The sequence below is a fragment of the Chelonia mydas genome, chromosome 8 (assembly GCF_015237465.2).
Source record: "Chelonia mydas isolate rCheMyd1 chromosome 8, rCheMyd1.pri.v2, whole genome shotgun sequence".
Lineage (NCBI taxonomy): Eukaryota > Metazoa > Chordata > Testudines > Cheloniidae > Chelonia > Chelonia mydas.
Window position 1 is genome coordinate 607,325 of NC_057854.1, and position 17,712 is coordinate 625,036.

Genomic DNA, 17,712 nt, shown 5'->3' on the forward strand with positions numbered 1-17,712 from the left:
AAGGGCTGCCCGCCGCCACCCCACACACGGGGCAGCTTGCCAGGCCCGAGGAGGAAGACTTCCCTCTCCCTTTCCACCGGGCAGGCTCAGAAAGCAAGAAGCTGGGGCCACACACAAGCCCGTCCTCAGAGCGCTCTTTATTAAGAATCCATGATACAAGACAAAGTACTCAAAAGTCAGTAAGCAAGTGACGCAACACCCCCTTTGCCTCCCCGCTGTGCAGAGAAAGGATGCACCAACCCATCTACTTCACTGCTGCACACGCACCGCGCTGGGGCCAGGGATGCCCCGCAGCCCCGTGGAAGGGGAAAGCTGGCTGCCGCGCTGCGGAACAGGAAGCTGGGTTTGACCCCTCACCATTCCCCTAGGAGCAGCAGAGAATGGTGCTAAGTGGCACACTTACACCACCTAGAAAAGGAATGACCGTTGAAGTGGGAAGATAGGACAGCTTTGCCTTGTGTGCCCAGATCCCTGCTAACAAAATAGGAAAACAAATACTACACTAAAATATGCAGCCATCCCTGCACAGAAACTTGTGGGGTTCTAATCCCACAGTCCTCCTATTCCACAGTGATCAGCACCTTGGAAATACCCACAGCAGATACACAGCGCTGTTGCCTCAGCCCCAAGGCAGCTAGTTCCAACCCCTGTACAGTCCCTTCACATTATGCATTTTACACAGATTAATACACACTCAGTGCTGGGACAGACCAGGAGCCTCAGGGTGGCGTGGTAGTGCAGAGCCCCCCATGCCATCACAATCAGTTCTGTCCTCTCTGGGGTGATCCAATGGCAGCATAGAGCAGCCAGTTCAGGACACAGTCATGCAGATTTCAGCACCTGGCTGAAGGTTCTGTGTACAAGGGAGCTTTTGCTCAAGCTTCTGCCTCCCTTTATATCAGCTTCTTGGCTGGAAGAAAATACTTGTGGTTCTCGTTGAAGGGATGAGGATTCCAGCCTTCTTGGAAAGGGGAGCACAGCTCATTGTAGGGGGTGAGCCTTAGGACAGGAGGAAATCCACAGGCAGGCAGACAGACAGACTCCACCTACATTCCCAGAGAGTTCAAATGCCACTCAGAGGAAGGAAGGCCCAGACCTCCTGGAGAAGGTTAGTGTGCCTCAGAGGAATCCATGCAGGATAAACACTCTACCCCCTTATTCCCAGGAAAGACGGTCTAGTAGTTAGGGTGCTAGCCTGAGACTTGGATTCAAGTTCCTGCTCTGCCAGAAACTTTGTGCAGAACCTGAGGCAAGTAACTTAGTCTCTGGGGCTCAGTTCCCATCTGTAACATGACAATAGCAGCCACGCCTGCCTCCCAGGGGTGCTGAGGATAAATGTATTAAAGACTCTGAGGCTCTCAGATAGTACACCAATGGAGCCATGTAAGCACCACAGATTGAATGCGAGTGACCGAAACACCATAACAAACCAATACAAGGAAATCCCACCCAAACTAGAAGTGAGGGAAGTGGTGGAGGCAGGTGACACTTAGCCCAGTCAGCTGGACAGTTGGGGGAAGGTGGGCGTGACCAGTCCAAGCTGCTGAAACTCAGATATTTGGCTCTGTTAAGAGAGGGCTGTTTGCTCATGCTGTGTGCCCTCTTTATACCAGTTTCTTGGCTTCAAAGAAACTCTTGAGGTGCCTCATCTGCCATACACCAATGGCAACAAGAATGAGGGTCTGGACAATGGACCACCAGAGAACCCGCTGGTTGGTGCTCTCACTGGTCTGGCGGAACCGCTCCTCTCGCCACTGCAGCAAGGAAACAACAACAACAACAGGTCAGAGAATCAAATACAGACTGATCCTCCCAGGCCCCAGAGACCAGTGGCTTCCCACGGCCCTCAGAACTCTCTAATAGTCACTGTCCAGCCGGGTAGGCCCCCCTCCCAGGAACCTCCTTCCCAAACCATGAATACAGCCCCTGCTGCATCTCCCCTGTAGAGCGCTAGGCTGGCCAGGCTGTTTCAGGTTCCTCACCCGCTGGTAGTTCTGCTCCTTCTGGATTTGCTCCACCTGCTCAATGAGCTGCCGCACCCGGAGCTGCAGCTCACTCAGCTTGTCCTTGGCAGCGATCTCAGCATAGTCATTCGCATGTTCCCCCACCTGGATATCCAGGTGAACCCTCTGCAGCAAGACAAGAGAACACAATCAGGTGTTCTGCCCCAGCACAATGCTACATGGACTGGGCCACCCCTCCCCTCTCTGTCCCGCATGGGCCCCCCTTACCAGCATACCCCCTGCAAAGAGGGAGAATTTGGTGGAGTTAGAATGCAGGCAGATCTGATGCTCTCCAGGAGTGTGCGAGGTGAAGGTGAATCTGCCCTCAGAGCCGTACTGCCTCGACAGGATGACCTGGAAGAGAAGGACAGGGCAGTAATGGCAGGCTCCAGAGTACAGCCAATCCAGGAGAATTTGAATGCAGTACGTCTGTGGGTCTGACAGCAGGGTGCATCAAGCTTTCTGGCAGAACACTTGGTACTACAGCTAAAGGGTCTGTCTGCCCAAAGCAAATTGTTTAGTGGTGAGATCTAGGTAGCAAGGCAGATTTACAGGGGGTAGACACAGTCTTCAAATTCCCTGTGCTATCTGCCCAGGTGACAGTTAAAGCATCATATCGGGCCAAGAGCATAGAGCCAGATCAGCATTTCAGTTAGTTGCTCTCCTGAGATTCCATTCTACTGAACCTTAGAATCTGTTCATTAGCAATTTCAAAACAAGCGGGGCTCCAACCAAATGCACTGGGGAGGAGATGGGAACTGCCAGATAAGGAAGGTTGGTCTTAGATGGAGCTCTATGTTCAGGACCAGACCATCAATAAGTCTAAGATCTTAGATCATGAAGTTTAACTAGACTGGGCAGGGATGGTGGCCCTAGCCTCTGTTTGCCAGAAGCTGGGAAATGGGCGACAGGGGATGGATCACTTGATTACCTGTTCTGTTCATTCCCTCTGAAGGACCTGGTATTGGCCACTGTCGGAAGACAGGATACTGGGTTAGATGGACCTTTGGTCTGACCCAGTATGGCTGTTCTTATGACTGGAAGTGAGTGGGCACTATGTACCACAGGGGTCAGCAGTCACTGCACTGCTTGCAGTAGCTGACTCTGCAGAGAAGCAGCTAAAAACAAGATTTTTCTAATTTCGTAGTTCAAACTGAAAAGGAGTACTTGTGGCACCTTAGAGACTAATCAATTTATTTGAGCATAAGCTTTCGTGAGCTACAGCTCACTTCATCGGATGCATAAAGTGGAAAATACAGTGAGGAGATTTATATACACACAGACCATGAAAAAAATGGGTGTTTATCATACACATTGTAAGGAGAGTGATCACTTAAGATGAGCTATTACCAGAAGGAGAGTGGGGTGGGGGGAGAGAAAACCTTTTGAAGCGATAATCAAGGTGGGCCATTTGCAGCACATTTCCAGGAGTTAACAAGAACATCTGAGGAACAGTGGGGGGGAGGGGGTGAACAAGGGGAAATAGTTTTACTTTGTATAATGACTCAACCACTCCCAGTCTCTATTCAAGCCTAAGTTAATCGTATCCAATTTGCAAATTAATTCCAATTCAGCAGTCTCTCGTTGGAATCTGTTTTCAAAGTTTTTTTTGTTGAAGAATAGTCACTTTTAGATCAGAAATCGAGTGACCAGAGAGATTGAAGTGTTCTCCACTGGTTTATGAATGTTATAATTCTTGACATCTGATTTGTGTCCATTTATTCTTTTACGTAGAGACTGTCCAGTTTGACCAATATACATGGCAGAGGGGCATTGCTGGCACATGATGGCGTATATCACATTGGTAGATGTGCAGGTGAACGAGCCTCTGATAGTGTGGCTGATGTTATTAGGCCCTATGATGGTGTCCCCTGAATAGATATGTGGGCACAGTTGGCAATGGGCTTTGTTGCAAGGATAGGTTCCTGGGTTAGTGGTTCTGTTGTGTGGTATGTGGCTGCTGGTGAGTAAATCGCTTCAGGTTGGGGGGCTGTCTGTAGGCAAGGACTGGCCTGTCTCCCAAGATCTATGAGAGTGATGGGTCATCCTTCAGCATAGGTTGTAGATCCTTGATAATGCGTTGGAGAGGTTTTAGTTGGGGGCTGAAGGTGGCGGCTAGTGGTGTTCTGTTATTTTCTTTGTTGGGCCTGTCCTGTAGTAGGTGACTTCTTGGTACTTTTCTGGCTCTGTCAATCTGTTTCTTCACTTCAGCAGATGGGTTTTGTAGTTGTAAGAATGCTTGATAGAGATCTTGTAGGTGTTTGTCTCTGCCTGAGGGGTTGGAGCAAATGCGGTTGTATTGTAGAGCTTGGCTGTAGACAATGGATCGTGTGGTGTGGTCTGCGTGAAAGCTGGAGGCATGTAGGTAGGAATAGCGGTCAGTAGGTTTCCGGTATAGGGTGGTGTTTATGTGACCATTGCTTATTAGCACTGTAGTGTCCAGGAAGTGGATCTCTTGTGTGGACTGGTCCAGGCTGAGGTTGATGGTGGGATGGAAATTGTTGAAATCATGGTGGAATTCCTCAAGGGCTTCTTTTCTAGATTTTTTTCTAGATTCAGCATCATGTTGCTAAAAACCTCTCAGAACCAGGCAGCAATAGAAAATCAGGCAGATGGACCTAAAACCACAGCTTGCCCACGTGCCGCAAAGACAGCCAAGGCAGAATCACTAGTATCTATGGTGATTTCAAACCAGGGAAATGTCGTGTCTCAAGTCAACAGGATACATGGACAAAGCCTTAATGGTCTGGGTGTGGCACCTGCCCAGGGAGGTTCTGGAATCTCCATCACTGAAGATTTTTAAGAGCAGGTTACACAAACACCTGTCAGGGGTGGTCTAGAATAATACTAAGTCCTGCCAGGAATGCAGGGGACTGGTCTAAGATGACCTCTCAAAGTCCTTTCCAGTCCTATGGTTGCTCTGTTTCATAGAATCAAAGTTAGAGCCTAGGTAAGACAATTCAGTGGAACTGCAAGCAGATGCAGAAGGGGTGCCCCTCACCATGGGCACTGGCTCTGGGCTGCTCAGTCCCATTACCGTGATGCTGTAGCTTTTGGGCCCCATGGGATGGGTAGGAGAGCATATTCAGGTTGGGGAACGAGAGCACCTATTCTGATCCTGGGCTGAAAGATGTACCAGTATGTTCTCTCCCCCAACCCAGGTACCTTATCATCAGGGTCCTTCACCTCCACGAACATACCAAGCCCAGGTGTGGCAGGCATGTAATCCTCCCGTTGCTTATCATATAGCTGGGTACGGTAATTCCCTGCAGGGGAGGGCAACACTAGGAGAACCACCCTGGTCAAACACATAGCCCCCAGCACCATGCCCGTGTACCCCCCCCCCCGTACTTTCCTCCTATTCCCCACTACAGAGTCCCCAGTAGTCTCTCCGCAGCACCTATCTCCATACCCCCCCCTCCCCCCTCCGGCACGTAACCCCATGCTGTCCCCTCCCCCCTCCGGCACGTAACCCCATGCTATCCCCTCCCCCGCCATGGCACCTACCCCTCCCCCCCCCCACCATGGCACCTAACCCCATGCTGTCCCCTCCCCCCCCACTCCCCCCAGCACGTAACCCCATGCTGTCCCTCCCCCGCCATGGCACCTAACCCCATGCTGTCCCCTCCCCCCCCCGGCACCTAACCCCATGCTGTCCCCTCCCCCCCCGCTCCCCCCGGCACGTAACCCCATGCTGTCCCCTCCCCCCCCGCTCCCCCCGGCACGTAACCCCATGCTGTCCCTCCCCCCCCCCGGCACCTACCCCCATGCTGTCCCCTCCCCCCCCCGCACCTACCCCCTCCCCCCCGCTCGCCCCGGCGGTGCGCCCCCCGCACCTATCACCATGGTCTCGTCCGGGATCTCCTCAATGAAGCAGCGGCGCTCGGTCTCGCCCAGGTGGAAGTAGAGGCCGAAACCGCGGGACACGGCGCCAGCGAGCAGCAGCAGGCCCAGGCCCACCGGTCCGCCGGGAGCCGCCATCTTCCCCGCCGAACGCCACGTCAGGCCGCGCGCAGCCCACGGGACGAGACTACAACTCCCGGCAGCCCCTGCGCACTCAGCGCCGCGTCCCACCAAACGCCACGTCAGGCCGCGCGCAGCTCACGGGACGGGACTACAACTCCCGGCAGCCCCTGCGCACTCAGCGCCGCGTCCCACCAAACGCCGCGTCGGGCCGCGCGCAGCTCACAGGACGGGACAACAACTCCCGGCGGCCCCGCGCGGCGCGAGCCCGGCAACAGTCCTCGCGCGGCCCCCGGCCAGGCTCGGCTGGCCGCGGACCTTCACCGCCCTCCCGGGCCGCTCTGGGGGCGGCACCGGCCAGCACGGCACGAGCCAAGGGCAGGCCGGAGCCGCGGGGGAGAACCCGCCCCGTGTCTGTGCCCCCCGCCCACCCCGCCGAGCCAGGGGCAGGGCTCGCTCACCCCTGCCACTTGTTTGACACAGGCTACCTTGGAGGAGCTAAGGCAGAAACAAGATACCAGAACTGTTATTTCTCCAAAAACAGCTTTTTAGAAACCAGAGTTTTGTACAATCCCCCATAGAAAAGATCCCGGCCGGGGCCAGGCCAGCTCCTCCACTAGTAAAAACGCTTGTTCCGCTCCTGCCGTCTCTGGAAGACCACAGCCCCCACCACAGCACACACAATGATGCCCAGCAGGGCGCAGAGCAGCAGCAGGAACACCTTCCAGCCAGTCAGGGGCCCACTTCGGAAATTCCCTGTCGGGTCATCCACGTTGTCTGTGGGCAGGAAAGAACAAGGCTTAGAGCAGAGAGATTTACCTCCACCAAGTCTCCTGTTCCACCTTGAGCTTGGGATCTCCCATAGTTAACAAACGGGCTAATGCTGACCTGCCAAATCCCCCTCCCAAGAGAGTGGCTTTTGGACAAGTCAACGTCACATGTCTATCGTTACTGTGTTAAGAGCAGGCAGGGAGATCCCATTGCACAGGCTGGGGTAGAAAAATCCCCACACACCCCCAAGCTGTATGTGAGAAATGCCCTCCCACCAGGGATGCTATGCAATGTTGGATCTCACACTGCTTGTGGCCGAGGGCCCAGCATTGGTCTATTTAGGTCAGCGCTCAGCAGGCCTGAAGGAATGACACAGGAAGCATCTATCATGGGTCTCCAGAGACCAGAAGATTCACCTTTTGGTGACTTAAGGAGGCTGACACTGGGCTCAATCTTTGTCCAGTCGATGTTCTCTTCCTCTGGTGGATGCTGTACCATCAGCTGAAATAGCTTCATTGAGATGATGTCATGATTGTCTAGGAAACAAGCATCAATTATTAGATGATGGCACAGCCCTTTCTGAGCTGCATGCCCTCAGAGACACATGAAAAGATTCCTCTCATGCTCTGCCATGCCCTGGTCTCCCTCAGGCCCACCCTCCCTGACTCAGAGACCTGGCTTCCATTGGGGAGGCATTCCCCCGCTGCCTAACCAAAGAGCCTGCTCTCTTTCCCAGGCTGCTTGTCTCCTCTCCTGCATGGTTAAGAACTCCAAGTGCTCAGCCCGCTGCAAGAAAGCGCTGGAAAGCCACTCCACCCACAGCACCATGCCCCAGCCCCCAGAGCTGGCTTGGGTTGAGAACATATTCCAATTCAAAAGGTGCTCTCACCAGACAGGTCCCCTGTGCCAGCAGAAGCCCCAAAGAAGTAGCCAGTGGGCAGTCGGACTCCTGCAATGTCAATGCAGTTCTTCCACTCATTCTTGTCCTCCACATCGGTCATCACCTGCCAGGAAAAGGCAATGTCAGTTCAGGGCGTAGAAGCAAGGGCATCAGAGCCTTCTGAAGCCGGAAGCAGGAGTGGGGCCAGGGAGCCCACCTCACCTCCCATCCGGGGCCAAAAGCAGCCCCCTGCCCTGGCTCCAGGTCCGGCCCATCGTAAGCGTATGTGGAGGGTTTGTATTGGCTACTCACAGCCACCTGTGTGGCTCTCCCTGACCCAGCTCAAGCAGGGGCCTTAGAGCTGCAGCCCAGCCATAAAGGCAGCACAGGCAGTTGTGGGGAGGGACGGCACGGATCCTCCACCTGCCGGTGGTGTCAGGTGTCCACCGACAGCAGCCCCTGGCCTGTGTCCCGGCCCCCCAGGGCAGGCAGAGGTCCAGGCTGCAGCTCCCCACAGCAGTCTGTGCGGCTCTTAGCATGGCCGGGCTGTGGCTCTGAGGCCTGCCCCATCCAGCCAGGTCAGGGGGAGACATGAGCGGCTGTGGTGAGCCGGCACAGAGTCATGGACCATCTACTTCCAGCGGGCTGGGAGCCCGGGGGACAGGCCAGGGGCTGCTGTCAGCCCCTGGCCCCATGCAGGCAGGTGGAGGGTCCACATGCACGGCTCCCACAACTGCCCGGGCTCCCCTCCCCGGCTGGACTCCACGGTAGCCTGGTGGTGGTGGTGGGGGGTCCTGGGGGCGGGCGGGGGGAAGAGGAGGGGAAGGGGGTAGGTCTGCCCCAGCAAAAGTCTACTTTGAAAAAGTGGGAGAGCCTTGGCCCCTTCTGTTCTAGCACCACGGTGCAGAGCCCTGCCCAGCCCAGCCTAGCCTCACCCTCTCTAGAGCCACAGTGGCAAGAGGGCAGGTTGGCTGATCCAGGTGTTGGGAGGACAGCCCTTTCTCAGCATATCACCCCTTGGCCTTGACAGCGCTGCCATTCCCACCACTGTCCTTCCCAGCACAAACTCAACTGCACGGCTCAGAGAGCCTACAACAGGCATGAAGCCCAGCGCCATCTCCAAACACATCTCACCGTCAGCCGGCCCCTGGAGTAACGAACTGCCAGGAAAGTGTCATGGTTCTGATTTCGAAGATCAGCTGTGCAGCCAGCTAGCTCTGTCCAGCGCCCATCCTTACTGTGATCATAGGCCAGGGAGCCGTTGTTCACCATGGCAGAGATGTATGGGAACACACGCTGTAGGTGCGGAGAAGGAGAACATTACTCTGAGCCTTCTACAGGCTGGGAGAGATCTGCATTCGGGACAGATGTGTCCCACAAGCCTGAGCCTCCACCTAACAGGGCCCGTGTGCATACCCCATAGGACTAGGCACCTAACCGGGGCACAGACCTACCATCCCCTGTGGCACTGAAGCTATGGCTTTGCCTAAAGGGGCCTAATGAAGAAGAGCAGCAAATAAGTCAAAGGTTCTTTTCTAGGTTGACGTCAGGATGTATTTTGTTGAGGGAAACAGATATAGAGAGATCCTTCCATCCAGTCCTTAGGCCATTCATTTCCCAAGTGTCTCAGTTGGAGCACACAAAACGATCAGATGAGCACAGAATTAGGAAGGCTCCAAGCAAGGGAGCAGTTCTTTCTGCCTGCCCATCCTGAGCACAGACAATGACCAGCTCCATAAGGTTTGTAGTGAGAAATAAACCTCCCTCCTAGCATTTTCTTCCTCCCTAACATGCTTCTGACCCCTTTGATACAGGATGGGCCGCCTCAGATCTTGATTGTTTTTATTACTTGGATTCCAGTAGCACCTAGGAGACCAGGATCACACTGTACTAGACACTGTACAAGCACAGTTCCAAAGAGTTTACAATTGAAGTATAAAACAAGAGACACCAGATGGTCATAGACAGATGTGGAAGTACAAGCAAACAAGATAATACTGGTTGGCATAAAAGGCAGCAGTCTCTGCACACTAGTGGCTTAACCATTGTCAAGCTTTTTTTGTGCAGGCATCACAGAAAAGGAGAGCCTTTGGGAGAATGCTGAAGGAGCTTTGCGGATGCTCAGGAAAAGCTCCTCCCAAATATGAGGGGCAGCATGGGAGAAAGCACAAAGGTGTTCATTTGAAAATGTAGACAAACGAGCAGTGGAAGTGGGCATCATCAATCACTCAGATGTGAGCATCCAAAGATCATTAGTGGAGGACAGGTAGTGGGGAGAGACCACGAAGGGCCTTGAAAGTGAAGACAAGCAGCTTGCGTTTGATGAGACAGAGAAGATGGAGCCAGTGGATCTTGTTAGATGAAAGTTACCATGGCAGCCAGAAGATGTAACAAGACTTGCACACACATGGGAGAAAGGAGGAGAATCAACAACAAAGATACACCCCCTGGTGAGCACGTTTTGGATGGCTTTCTGCCAAGCTGAGCTGTGGGCTTAAGAGTTAGTACAGGAACGATAAGACAAAATCCTTTTACTATTCTTTTCCATTTCCATTGTGTTTGTTTGCAACCAAGGGCAGGACTAATCTGGCAGGATTAACCTATGATCTAGCAACGGACGTTTACTAAATCGTCATAAGGGCTGAAAGCTCCCTGAGAGACCTGGATGAAGTGGGGGAACTCAGGGCAGGTTTTCTTTGATCTGCAATTTTAAATTTTTCCTTTATATATTTAGTAAGTGGCGCGAGGGTCGTGTTTCTTCCTTGCATCTCTCCCCCAGGTCAGCAGGAATCAGAGACCCTGAAAATAGGTTCTTTCGAGCTAGGAAATCTGGCGTGTGCCAGTGACTCAACATGTCCTTACCCTCCCCTTTTTCCTACTACATACATCTCTTCCTCTCCCTTCCGCTGCAGGAAGTACAGTCAGGCTAGCCACAGCCCCTTGCCCCCACAACAGGTGATGTGCTAAGACCACAAAGCAAGAAAAGACAGCCCCTTGGTGCTAGTCACAATGAGCCCTGTCCATGCTGCCAGGAGCCTGAGACCTCCCCAGGCTTCCTGTCACCACTTACCTCTGTTGCTTCATCATTGGGGTATGTGTCCAGGAAAATGGCCAAGCCATGGAAATTATCCTTGCTACCAAAGACAGGGCCTAGAGAAGCAAAGCAGCACAGGGTTAACAGTGCTCTGACAAAGGGGCTACGCAGATCTTCAAATCACACCTACCCCTCATGATACACAAGGCAGATTCACTTTTCCAACTCAACATGAGATGGAGGAGAAAGGGCACTAAGGACCCTTCAACTCTGCATTGCAGTGACCAGTCTCTGGAGAACGTCTCACCCCGCTGTTAGCCAGCGTCTGTTATACATATTACTGATACCACTATCTATGAAGTGCATGTTATGAATACTCTGTGTATAAGTGTTGGCTATTTACGCCAACTGACTTGTACTTGTTTTTCCCAACAATGCTGTTCACTCTTATTCACTGGTATATTGCACAATACCTTTGAACAGGACAACTCAGCATTTGGCCTAAGTGGATAGAAATACTGTCAAAGGCAAAATCCATTAATATTCTGCCCTGGTATGAGCTGGGCAGCTAACTTCATGGATCAATACCTGGAATGTTAATGTCCAAAACAAAGATAAAATAAAGGTACAGAACAACAAGTTCAGGAACTGGTACAAATTGGTGGGTTGAATCTTAGGTATCTCATAAAATGCTTTGTTACTTATCAGCAACTGTTCTCTACGTAGAAGTGGTTTTGGGGGCGTATCCCTGAAGCGCACATTCTGTGTAAGGTGAACATGCTACAAGACAAGAATTGCTTCCCAAAGAGAGGGAAATGTTTACTTTTCGCACTGTAATGCTTGGTCTTTAGAAATCAATTTGGTTAAGTTTATTATTTGGGCTCTTGAACATTTTTAAGAGCAATCAGCAAGTGCAGTCAAACATTTGGCTACTCTTTTAATGAACAGACTAAGGCAGCTATCAAATCCGCCAGTTGGGTTTTATGAAATGCTCCCACACAGAAAAATCACACCTTTCAAGCCGCTTCTACCCAAGCAACGTGAATAAGTAGTCTTTAATTCATTGTTACAAGTAACTTCTATAGAGGAAAGCGCTATTGGAGATCTTAGGTGCTAGAGACTAGTAAGACTGATACCAAGAAGAAGCAGCGAAAGCCACGTGTTATACAACAGGGACAAACCAGCCCAGCTTTTGTCAGGGTAAGTCATGAAATGAGGCATGGCTCAGAGCTCAGAACCCTAGCTTGGCATAGATAGCAAATAGAGGCGAATCTTGACACACTTTGGAGTTAGGTTTCAGAGTGGTAGCCGTGTTTGTCTGTACCAGCAAAAACAATGGAGGAGTCCTTGTGGCACCTCAGAGACTAACAAATTTATTTGGGCATAAGCTTTCGTGGGCTAGAACCCACCTAATCAGATGCATGGAGTGGAAGATACAGGAGCAGGTATAAATACATGAAAGGACAGGAGTTCCCTTACCAAGTGTGAGGTCAGTCTAACGACACAAGTTACTTAACAGCAGGATACCAAGGGAAGAAAAATAACTTTTGAAGTGGTAATGAGAGTGGCCCATTTCAGACGGTTGACAAGAAGGTGTGAGTAACAGTAGGGGGAAATTAGTATTGGGGAAAATTAGGTTTAGGTTTTGTAATGACCCAACCACTCCCAGTCTTTATTCAGGCCTAATCTGATGGTGTCCAGTTTGCAGATTAATTCCAGTTCTGCAGTTTCACACTGCAATCTGTTTTGGAAGTTTTTCTGTTGAAGAATTGCCACTTTTAGGTCTGTTATTGAGTGACCAGAGAGTGCTCCTACTGCTTTTTGAATGTTATGATTCCTGATGTCAGATTTGTGTCCATTTATTCTTTTGTGTAGAGACTGTCCGGTTTGGCCAATGTACATTGCAGAGGGGCACTGCTGGCACATGATGGCATATATTACATTGGTAGGTGTGCAGGTGAACGAGCCTCTTATGGTGTGGCTGATGTGATTAGGTCCTATGATGGTGTCCCCTGAATAGATATGTGGACGGAGTTGGCAATGGCTTTGTTGCAAGGATAGGTTCCTGGGTTAGTGTTTTTGTTGTGTGGTTGCTGGTGTGTATTTGCTTCAGGTTGGGGGCTTGTCTCCCAAGATCTGTGAGAGTGAGGGATTGTCCTTCGGGATAGGTTGTAGATCTTTGATGATGCTCTGGAGAGGTTTTAGTTCGGGGCTGAAGGTGACAGCTAGTTACTTTCTTTGTTGGGCCTGTCCTGGAGTAGGTGACTTCTGGATATTCTTCTGGCTCTGTCAATCTGTTTCTTCACTTCAGCAGGTGGGGTACTGTAGTTTTAAGAACACTTGATAGAGATATTGTAGGTGTTCGTCTCTGTCTGAGGGGTTGGAGCAAATGCGGTTGTATCTTAGAGCTTGGATGTAGACAATGGATCGTGTGGTGTGGTCTGGGTGAAAGCTGGAGGCATGTAGGTAGGAATAGCGGTCAGTAGGTTTCCGGTATAGGGTGGTGTTTATGTGGCCATCACTTATTAGCACTGTAGTGTTCAGGAAGTGGATCTCTTATGTGGACTGGTCCAGGCTGAGGTTGATGGTGGGATGGAAATTGTTGAAATCATGGTGGAATTCCTCAAGGGCTTCTTTTCCATGGGTCCAGATGATAAAGATGTCATCAATGTAGTGTAAGCAGAATAGGGGCATTAGGAGACGAGAGCTGAGGAAGCGTTGTTCTAAGTCCGCCATAAAAATGTTGACATACTATGGGGCCAAGCGGGTACCCATAGCAGTGCTGCTGACTTGAAGGTATACATTGTCCCCAAATGTGAAATAGCTGTGGGTGAGGACAAAGTCAAAGTTCAGCCACCAGGTTTGCCGTGACATTATCGGGGATAGTGTTCCTGACGGCTTGTAGTCCATCTTTGTGTGGAATGCTGGTGTAGAGGGCTTCTACATCCATAGTGGCCAGGATGGTGTTATCAGGAAGATCACCGATGGATTGTAGTTTCCTCAGGAAGTCAGTGGTGTCTTGAAGATAGCTAGGAGTGCTGGTAGCGCAGGGTCTGAGGAGAGAGTCTACACAGCCAGACAATCCTGCTGTCAGGGTGCCAATGCCCAAGATGATGGGGCGTCCAGGATTTCCAGGTTTATGGATCTTGGGTAGCAGATAGAATACCCCTGATCGTGGTTCTAGGGATGTGCCTGTGCAGATTTGTTCCTGTGCTTTTTCAGGGAGTTTCTTGAGCAAATGGTGTAGTTTCTTTTGGTAATCCTCAGTGAGACCAGAGGGCAATGGCCAGTAGAATGTGGTGTTGGAGAGCTGCTTAGCAGCCTCTTGTTCATATTCCAACCTATTCATGATGACGACAGCACCTCCTTTGTCAGCCTTTTTGATTATGATGTCAGAGTTGTTCCTGAGGCTGTGGATGGTGTTGTGCTCTGCACGGCTGAGGTTATGGGGCAAGTAATGCTGCTTTTCCACAATTTCAGCCCGTGTACATCGGTGAAAGCACTCTATGTAGAAGTCCAGTCTGTTTTTTCGACCTTCAGGAGGAGTCCACGCAGAATCCTTCTTTTTGTAGTGTTGGTGGGAAGGTTTCTGTGGATTACTGTGCTGTTCAGAGGTGTGCTGGAAATATTCCTTGTGTCAGAGACGCCGAAAGTAGGATTCCAGGTCATCGCAGAACTGGATCATGTATCTGTATCTGAAATGGGCCACTCCCATTACCACTTCAAAAGTTATTTTTCCTCCCTTGGTATCCTGCTGCTAAGTGAATTGTCTCGTTGGACTGACCCCTCGTTTGGTAAGGAAACTCCTGTCCTTTCACGTATTTATACCTGCTCCTATATCTTCCACTCCATGCATCTGATGAATTGGGTTCTAGCCCACAAATGCTTATGCCCAAATAATTTTGTTAGTCTCTAAGGTGCCACAAGGACTCCTCGTTGTTTTTACTTTGGAGTTAGCTTCCCAGACCTGAAAAAGGGCTGTGTGTAGCTTGAAAGCTTATCTCTCTCACCAACAGCAGTTGGTCCAATACAAGATATTGCCTCACCCACCTTGTCTCTCCGACTTTGGATAGAGATACTCAGAGTGGACTGGCAAACCCCACTCTCTGCGCCCTAGAAGTAGACTCAAAAGGGAGCACCCCAGTACTCTGTGGCACACTAGTTACATTTCCCCCTCCTGAGCTGCTGCTGGCAATTACTGAAAGGATGAAGTGTAGAATCCATTATGACAGGAAACTTGCCCACCCCGCCCCCGCAGTGGGAGAGACACCTCTCCCTCTAGGAGTGCATGCACCATCCCCTACTATGTACCTGGCATGAGGCGCTCCTGGGTGTACCACAGGGCAAAGCCATCCCCGTGTAGGTTCTTCTTGCCTGCTCCATGGATCTTGAAGTGGACATGGAGCTCCCAGTCCTTGAGGAAGCAGGGCTGTGAGAAGGAATCACACTCAGTACCATGGATAGCATTTCATGGACACCTCCCCCACCCATGGGGACTCCAAGAAAGAACTTCTTAGCCACTGCACCCTCTCTCTTTCCTTTCAGGGATATCAGCTATAGTCCCCACAGAAGCTGCAGCATTCACCCTCATTCAGGGCTTGGAACTCCAGCTCCCGAGTTACCCAAACGGAATCCCCTCCATCTCAAGGCTGCACTCACCACACGGTTCCAGATGGAGCCCTCTTTGCTGCGCTCATCAGGAGTCAGGCGGACATACTGGCTGGTGAGCATTGTGCTCCCCTGGAAGTCCCAGAGGGGCATTGAACTGGAACCAACCCCTAGAGCAGAGAGAGCGGGTACAACGGAGATCACAAGCTAAGCCAAGAGGGAAGGGCTGCAATGGCTCTGGGAGCCGCAGAGAATGACCGTGCTGGGGGCAGGCCAAGCTGGACAAACGCCAGAGAAAGGCCTGGGGGGACCCAACGGGAAGGTGGGGCCAGCGAGCCTCCCAACGTCTCTGCCCTGCTCTCGGAAGGGGAGAAGCGGCCGGAGCGGGGCGGGGCCTGTCCCAGAGGGGCATCCCCAGCCCCGCTGCCCCCAGGCCCCTGCCCCTCACCCTGGTAGGGGAGAAGCGGCCGGAGCCTGTCCCAGAGGGGCGTCCCCAGCCCCGCTGCCCCCAGGCCCCTGCCCCTCACCCTGGTAGGGGAGAAGCGGCCGGAGAGGGCGGGGCCTGTCCCAGAGGGGCGTCCCCAGCCCCGCTGCCCCCAGGCCCCTGCCCCTCACCCTGGTAGGGGAGAAGCGGCCGGAGCGGGCGGGGCCTGTCCCAGAGGGGCGTCCCCAGCCCCGCTGCCCCCAGGCCCCTGCCCCTCACCCTGGTAGGGGAGAAGCGGCCGGAGCCTGTCCCAGAGGGGCGTCCCCAGCCCCGCTGCCCCCAGGCCCCTGCCCCTCACCCTGGTAGGGGAGAAGTGGCCGGAGAGGGCGGGGCCTGTCCCAGAGGGGCGTCCCCAGCCCCGCTGCCCCCAGGCCCCTGCCCCTCACCCTGGTAGGGGAGAAGCGGCCGGAGCGGGCGGGGCCTGTCCCAGAGGGGCGTCCCCAGCCCCGCTGCCCCCAGGCCCCTGCCCCTCACCCTGGTAGGGGAGAAGCGGCCGGAGCCTGTCCCAGAGGGGCGTCCCCAGCCCCGCTGCCCCCAGGCCCCTGCCCCTCACCCTGGTAGGGGAGAAGCGGCCGGAGCCTGTCCCAGAGGGGCGTCCCCAGCCCCGCTGCCCCCAGGCCCCTGCCCCTCACCCTGGTAGGGGAGAAGCGGCCGGAGAGGGCGGGGCCTGTCCCAGAGGGGCGTCCCCAGCCCCGCTGCCCCCAGGCCCCTGCCCCTCACCCTGGTAGGGGAGAAGCGGGCGGGGCCGGTCCCAGAGGGGCGTCCCCAGCCCCGCTGCCCCCAGGCCCCTGCCCCTCACCCTGGTAGGGGAGAAGCGGCCGGAGCGGGCGGGGCCTGTCCCAGAGGGGCGTCCCCAGCCCCGCTGCCCCCAGGCCCCTGCCCCTCACCCTGGTAGGGCTTGGTCAGCGAGTGCTCCCGCTTCAGGTGCTCGTTGTTCCCGTCGGTGAGCTCGGCGGCCCCGCGCCGCAGCCCGGACGCCAGCAGCAGCAGCGCCGCGCACAGGAGGCCGCGCACGGGGCAGCCTCGGCCCCACCGCCCGCGGCGCGCGCAGCCGCCTCCGCCCGGACCCGCCGCCATCCCGCTCCCCCTGCTTCCGGCCGGAACCGGAACACACTAGCCGCCCCGGAAACTCCCAGCAAGGGCCGCGCCAGCCCTCCAATTAGAGCCCGGCCTGCCGGGGCTTCCGGGGGAGACCCCGCCCCCACGCAGCGCAGCTAGCGGGAGAGCCGCACGTCACGCTCGGTATCCATGGCAGCCGAGAGGCGGGGCTAACGAGGCTCATACCGCTCCCAGCATGCACTTGGGACGGTGGGGCGTGAATAGCTTCTCCCAGCAGGCACTCGCCCGAGGGACTACAACTCCCGGCATGCACTTGGGCTAGGCCTGTCGGGCCGCGGCGCGCCCGTCCTGTGGTTTGTCCGCCTCTCTTCGGCGTCGGCTCGGCTCCCGCGCCATTGACCCCGCCCCTCCCCACGGACCGCGAGCCGCGCGTGACCCCGCCCCTCCCCCGGCAGCGCCCCGCCCCGCCCGGGTCCCCGCGCGCCAATGACTCAGCCAGAGCCGCCGCCGGAGCCCAGCCAGCTTTATTGGCGGTGCCGAGAGAGCCCGGCCCGCGTGGAGCTGGGGGTGTCGGCCGCGGCCCCAGCCCTGGCCCTGGCCCTGGCCCGACCCGCGTGGGCTCTGGGCGCCTGCCTGGCCGGCCCCGCGGAGCTGCAGGCGCCCCCCGGCAGCGGGAGGGGCAGCGGGAGGGCTGGGGCCGGGGCTGGGCTGGGGCAGCAGGAACGGAAGGGGCGGGGGCCGGGGCCGGGGCCGGGGCTGGGGCTGGGTGGGGGCAACGGGAGGGGCTGGGGCTGGGTGGGGGCAACGGGAGGGGCTGGGGCCGGGGGGCTGGGGGTGGGTGGGAGGGGCGGGGGCCGGGGCAGCCGGAGGGGGCAACGGGAGGGGCTGGGCGGGGGCTGGGGCAGCCGGA

At 54.7% G+C, this 17,712-nt stretch overlaps 2 protein-coding genes across 3 annotated transcripts; both read right to left on the reverse strand.

Annotated features, from left to right (window-relative positions):
• Positions 1-122: 122 nt before the first annotated feature.
• On the reverse strand, positions 123-6,154 carry TMED9 (transmembrane p24 trafficking protein 9). The gene is made up of 5 exons (XM_037906595.2): positions 5,840-6,154; positions 5,169-5,269; positions 2,232-2,357; positions 1,983-2,129; positions 123-1,754 (listed from the first exon to the last, which is right to left on the reverse strand). Exons 1-5 carry the CDS (start codon positions 5,982-5,984, stop codon positions 1,605-1,607), a joined length of 669 nt encoding a protein of 222 aa, XP_037762523.1. The 5' UTR covers positions 5,985-6,154; the 3' UTR covers positions 123-1,604.
• Positions 6,155-6,495: 341 nt separating this feature from the next.
• On the reverse strand, positions 6,496-16,847 carry LMAN2 (lectin, mannose binding 2). 2 transcript variants are annotated; one of them, XM_037906591.2, is made up of 8 exons: positions 16,631-16,847; positions 15,311-15,429; positions 14,963-15,080; positions 10,688-10,767; positions 8,752-8,913; positions 7,627-7,741; positions 7,154-7,273; positions 6,496-6,743 (listed from the first exon to the last, which is right to left on the reverse strand). In XM_037906591.2, exons 1-8 carry the CDS (start codon positions 16,818-16,820, stop codon positions 6,583-6,585), a joined length of 1,065 nt encoding a protein of 354 aa, XP_037762519.1. In that variant the 5' UTR covers positions 16,821-16,847; the 3' UTR covers positions 6,496-6,582. The 2 variants fall into 2 exon arrangements, with proteins under 2 accessions (XP_037762519.1, XP_037762520.1); XM_037906592.2 differs by lacking the exon at positions 16,631-16,847 and adding an exon at positions 16,376-16,379.
• Between the last annotated feature and the right edge of the window lie 865 nt (positions 16,848-17,712).

Bases quoted from the DNA above. Each gene is read 5' to 3' on its own strand.
- LMAN2 (XM_037906591.2), bottom strand. From the start codon at position 16,820: ATGGCGGCGGGTCCGGGCGGAGGCGGCTGCGCGCGCCGCGGGCGGTGG. The intron at 15,430-16,630 runs GTGAGGGGCAGG...TCTCTGCTCTAG, and splicing joins GCTGACCAAGCCCTACCAGG to GGGTTGGTTCCAGTTCAATG. The intron at 15,081-15,310 runs GTGAGTGCAGCC...TCCTTCTCACAG, and splicing joins GCTCCATCTGGAACCGTGTG to CCCTGCTTCCTCAAGGACTG.
- TMED9 (XM_037906595.2), bottom strand. From the start codon at position 5,984: ATGGCGGCTCCCGGCGGACCGGTGGGCCTGGGCCTGCTGCTGCTCGCT. The intron at 5,270-5,839 runs GTGCGGGGGGCG...CCTCCCCTGCAG, and splicing joins GGACGAGACCATGGTGATAG to GGAATTACCGTACCCAGCTA. The intron at 1,755-1,982 runs GTGAGGAACCTG...TCCTTGCTGCAG, and splicing joins AGGAGCAGAACTACCAGCGG to TGGCGAGAGGAGCGGTTCCG.